At 25.6% G+C, this 5,434-nt stretch overlaps 1 protein-coding gene across 1 annotated transcript; it reads left to right on the forward strand.

Annotated features, from left to right (window-relative positions):
- The first annotated feature begins 994 nt into the window (after positions 1-994).
- On the forward strand, positions 995-2,277 carry LOC126909228 (uncharacterized). Its single transcript, XM_050691645.1, has 3 exons — positions 995-1,020; positions 1,507-2,145; positions 2,196-2,277. Exons 1-3 carry the CDS (start codon positions 995-997, stop codon positions 2,275-2,277), a joined length of 747 nt encoding a protein of 248 aa, XP_050547602.1.
- The last annotated feature ends 3,157 nt before the right edge of the window (positions 2,278-5,434 follow it).

A 5,434-nucleotide genomic window follows, 5' to 3' on the forward strand; every position in this document is an offset into this window, starting at 1 on the left:
ATAGGGTTCCCATTTGAAAATATGAAGTTGATACAAGTTTTAAGCATGAGGGATGGTGGTACAAATTTTAATTTTCTTGTGAAATACCTCATCAAAGATCCATAATGAATAAAAAAAAAATTGTTTATAAAAACTGAATATTTTGAGATATTACGTGAGACATAGTTAGCCAACCACTCTGTATACTTTACAAATTAAAAATTTTTAAAGGTTTATATACTACATTAGTTTTGACCATTCTTGGTATAGTGCTGGTATATTTTTCAGATTATATAGTTTTTCTGTACTTGCTATTAATATTACACTATTACTGATGAACACTACTGACGTAGCAGTGGCATTTTAATGGCTAGTAGTGTGTCAGTATTATGTCAACAAATCCTTAATTGTATTTAGCTTTTAATTGTATTCCGTCACTAAAATAATTGAAATTGACCATTATTATCGAGAATTTTATGGGTTTTAACTTCAATACCTAATAACTCCTAGATGAATGAAGATTTCAAAAAAATGTTGTATGATTTTCAAGCCCTCTCGTTACCTGAGTTAATAATTGGGTTTTCAAAAATTGTATGTCATTGGCAAGGAAAATGTTTTAAATTTTATCATTAATAATTTTACAATAATCCATTTTGTTTTCAAAAAGTTNAAGATATTACATGAGACATAGTTAGCCAATCACCCTGTATACTTTACAAATTAAAAATTTTTAAAGGTTTATGTACTACATTAGTTTTGACCATTCTTGGTGTAGTGCTGGTATATTTTTCAGATTATATAGTTTTTCTGTACTTGCTATTAATATTACACTATTACTGATGACCACTACTGACGTAGCAGTGGCATTTTAATGGCTAGTAGTGTGTCAGTATTATGTCAAGAAATCCTTAATTGTATTTAGCTTTTAATTGTATTCCGTCACTAAAATAATTGAAATTGACCATTATTATCGAGAATTTTATGGGTTTTAACTTCAATACCTAATAACTCCTAGATGAATGAAGATTTCAAAAAAATGTTGTATGATTTTCAAGCCCTCTCGTTACCTGAGTTAATAATTGGGTTTTCAAAAATTGTATGTCATTGGCAAGGAAAATGTTTTAAATTTTATCATTAATAATTTTACAATAATCCATTTTGTTTTCAAAAAGTTATTTCAATAAAAAGTGAAAACTAAAAGATTCAATGTCGACTGTTTTTTAATAACTGTAATTTTTTATGACATTTCCTTAAATATGAGTTTCAAGGAAATTTTTTGAAACTATGACACTAATAGCTTTAACTAGATACGTTTTGTGATTTTTTTTGACGTATCGTTGAATAAGATCGATTCTATAGGAGTACAATTATTTATATACCAATAGCTTCTCAGCTACTCACCGAAGATAATAATCATTTTATGTTGATTATACATTTTAATTTTAACTAAATATTTTATATTGATTTATTTAAAATAATACATGAGTAAAATGATAATTTATAAGTATATATTTTTTATTCTTAAAGGGGTCGTTGCGGCTTTACTGCTAATTCAACTGAATGGTTTTATCCTACTTTATTGATAACATTTAGTCTTATGATACCTTGGTCAATATCATTTTACTTTGTATTTATTTCTCGACCATCATCGGCCACTATTAGAGCCACAAGAGGCTTATTAAACTCGAGTGATCTCATTAGATCTCAACCTGAAGACCTCCCGTCTAAATGGATATTTTCCTTATATACTGTATTCGTGACACCTGGATATTTATCGTCTTGTTCATTTCTTTACAAAACACAGGACGAAAATATTTGGATAGAAAATAAAAAGTATGATAGTATTTTAGATGGTTATCTATCCAAATTACCAATTATATTTGACTTGATAGTACCATTAGTTTTAATATATTATCATAAGGCTTTTAGAAAGAAATGTAGAGATTTGTACTTGCATGGCTTTAGAAACTCTGTTTCTGATGGCTCTCAAATGATGAAAAAAAGAATTTCAAATCGTCGTATTAAAGAAGATAAATTGATCAATGATTCTCCAGTTTTATTTCTTGAAAATTCTGGAATAATTAGTCTGAGAATACCAAAAGATAATGGATTTATTATCACGGCATGTGATGTTGACGAAGATGGCAATTCAGTTAATAAAAAAAAGTACAATAGATTTTNGCAGTTAATAAAAAAAAGTACAATCGATTTTCTAGAAGAGTCAGCAAAGCTATTGGGTCAAATTCAAAAAACATCAATGAAAATGAAGAGTTTCAAAATGAAGAATCACAATTTTAATTTTTTGGGTTTCATTATTTCATATTTTCTATAAAGATATCAAAATAAATGTATAAAATATAAAAATAATAAGCATTTAGTATGTTTTTATAGTAAATATGTATATAAGTAAATGAAATTTTTTAATTTAATTTTAAAACAAATATAATATTAATACTTCAAATCAAAACTGAATATTTTTAATGAAAATTATATGTGTATGAATTATACAGTCTCAATTTTTATAAAGTAAATATTAAAAAATTTAAAATTTCTATTATAATTTTCATCATATGCTTCTTAATTAAAAAATTTTAAAATTCTAAATGTTCATAAAAAATCTAACAATTTAAAAACAAAATTAAAATGCAGAGCATTTTTTTTATTTAATAAAACTATTCAACTATAATTAAGGAATATAGTAAAAGAATTGTGAATATTTATGAGATTTCGTTAAACGTAAAAATAGATTTACTTAACAAAAAATGATAATTTTTTGTAATTAACAATGAGTTTTTTTTTGGCCTCTAGAAAACATGATAATAATTAGTAAAAAGCGTTAAATCATAACTGAGTTTCATTCAAAATTTAAAACGTTATCATAAACGGTAAAGATCTCGTCCGCGTTCCAGTTCACGTTCTCGCTCTTTTTCGTATTCCCGTTCTGTTTCTTGTCTCAATTTACGACATTCATACTTTTTATTTAAAATTCTCTTTGTTCCTATTCATCTCGAATCTCACCACGTTCTCCAAAAGAAACATCAACTAAAACTTCTGATATACAAAAGAACCATATCTTAATAATTGAATCCCAAGTGGTATTCATATTAGTAAAAACAAAATTTTATTTATTTATAAAGAACTTAGTTTCTTTTTTATTACTTAATCTGTCTTAGAACAACATAGGCTTTTTGGCAATATAATTATATAATATTTAAAATTATAACAAAAGTATACACATAATTATAAAAGACTTGTTAAAATTCACTATAATTTGTATTTTTACACATTTTTCAATTATATAAGAAAAAGTTAAAACAAAGAAGATCAGAAGTAGGTCTTAAATGCACTATATAAACCAAATAATCCTTACCTAAATGTCATTGTCAAAAAACATTGGAATAAAGAGAACAGAGAGTTCTGGAGAAATGTATCCAATCGGAGTAAAATATATTTACTTGAAAGTCGTCATGCGCTGTGGCATTCAAAATCAAACTACTTTTTCAATATAATTAAGATGGTTTTTCATTTATATATATTTTGTAAAACAATATAAAAAATAACCGACCCATAACATTTGAAAACATTTAAAAATATAATACACTATTAGTTTATACTACTCATCACTAGATAGCACTAAAATATTATTAAGAAACAATAATTACAAAAAAATATAGTTTACTTCCAAACAAATATCAATCAAATGCTGTAAAGAATCTTTTTACGAAGTGAAAATATTTAATTAATATTTAATGGCTTAGTATTTTTCAATCAAGTTTTTCAATACATAATTAAATTAATTTCTTTGTTCTAAGTATGTTAGTTAATACTACGAATAAAATTGTCTCTAATTTTTTTACTCCAATTTTCAGGTTGCAAATTAATATTTTCATCAAGTATTTAGTATAATATGATGATATAAAACATATTATAAAAATAAAATATCATAGTATGCAATTTTTATTTAAAAGAAAGATTTTAAAGTGAATTTTGATTGGCAAATCTTTTAATTTAAGTTTGTTTATTAAATGATGTTTTATTTATTTTTTTTTATTATAAAATTAAACGTCAATTAATTATTTTAAACATTTGAATTTTCTTTTCAAATTATTCTGTTTTAATAATATATCCATCCTAACTTTAAATATTTATTTTGAATAAACGCAGCGCCCGGTGGTATTCACGCAGGTTCGTTAACGTTAGTTGTTTTAATTTGTCTTAAGTCAGACTATGTCGAAGAAAAGGATTAAGGTAAGGGACTGTATGNTTATGTCGAAGAAAAGGATTAAGGTGAGGGACTCTATGAATGAATTTTAAAATAAATAATTATAACAATTAAATTTATTATACATGACTCATAAAATCTATACACCAATGTAGATAAGGAACACACTTAATACTAATGCCACAATGGCGCTGATATAAACAAATAATAAATGTGAGTTAGTCTTAAAAAGAAGACAAACAAGCATCTTATGGGCTAACTGATGAAACGGCTAATGATAATATTAAATATTGAGAGGATCAATTGAAGTTGAATACAAGTAGCTGACCAACGTGTACAATATGCTGTGAACGGTACTGTGATGTATATATAGATATATATACATATATCTATATGATATATCTATATGTGATGTATATATAGATATATATACATCACAGTACTCAGAAAATATATAGATCCAATAGTGATTTACTGAGCGTACAAGGGTGCGACAAACGCAAAGGTGATATTTTACTTTTACAATAAAACAAATACAAAACTACTACTAGCTTACATAGATTTATATTTTATAGCTAAAATGCGCTAAGATGGCGGCGACAATGCAGACATAAAGAGAACACCGACAACAAATCGGTATAGCACAACGATAGCATAAATAATCACAACACAATTTCTCGACAGCACTTTTGACCGATGTGTATGCAACATATTTTTAGTGATTAATATTTGTCTTGGTGATTATTGTGCCGTATCCATTCAAGGCGTCACCACCGGGACACATTGTCCACCACAATATCGTTTTGATAAAAATTTTAAATATTTTAGAATCTTGTTTTGACCAGATCAGAGGAAGATTTAAGAAATATTGGTGTCGATCTCTCAAAAAAATACTTATTCAATAAAAATAAACAAATAAATAAGAACAGATTATAAAGTTATATTTCTTATAAAAAATATAGCGTTTAGAATCTTTTACATATAAAATCAGTCATAGATTTTGTGTAATGAAGTCTTATTATTTAAAATTTGAATCGTTTTTCGTAAATAATTATATAGACTATAAAAAACGTAGTGTGAAACGTATACTCAGTGCATTTAATATTAAGAATCAACGTTGAACTACTTAAAATATACTACGTGATATAGGATAAAAGGTAAGTACATTTTAATCTAAGCTTTCGAACCACAAGCAATCTATAGCGTAATAAACCATTAAGATAAATTATAAAA

The sequence above is a fragment of the Daktulosphaira vitifoliae genome, unplaced genomic scaffold, assembly GCF_025091365.1.
Source record: "Daktulosphaira vitifoliae isolate Bord-2020 unplaced genomic scaffold, ASM2509136v1 Scaffold_197, whole genome shotgun sequence".
In the NCBI taxonomy this organism is placed as follows: Eukaryota; Metazoa; Arthropoda; class Insecta; order Hemiptera; family Phylloxeridae; genus Daktulosphaira; species Daktulosphaira vitifoliae.

Bases quoted from the DNA above. Each gene is read 5' to 3' on its own strand.
- LOC126909228 (XM_050691645.1), top strand. From the start codon at position 995: ATGAATGAAGATTTCAAAAAAATGTT. The intron at 1,021-1,506 runs GTATGATTTTCA...TTATTCTTAAAG, and splicing joins GAAGATTTCAAAAAAATGTT to GGGTCGTTGCGGCTTTACTG. The intron at 2,146-2,195 runs GTACAATAGATT...TCGATTTTCTAG, and splicing joins AATTCAGTTAATAAAAAAAA to AAGAGTCAGCAAAGCTATTG.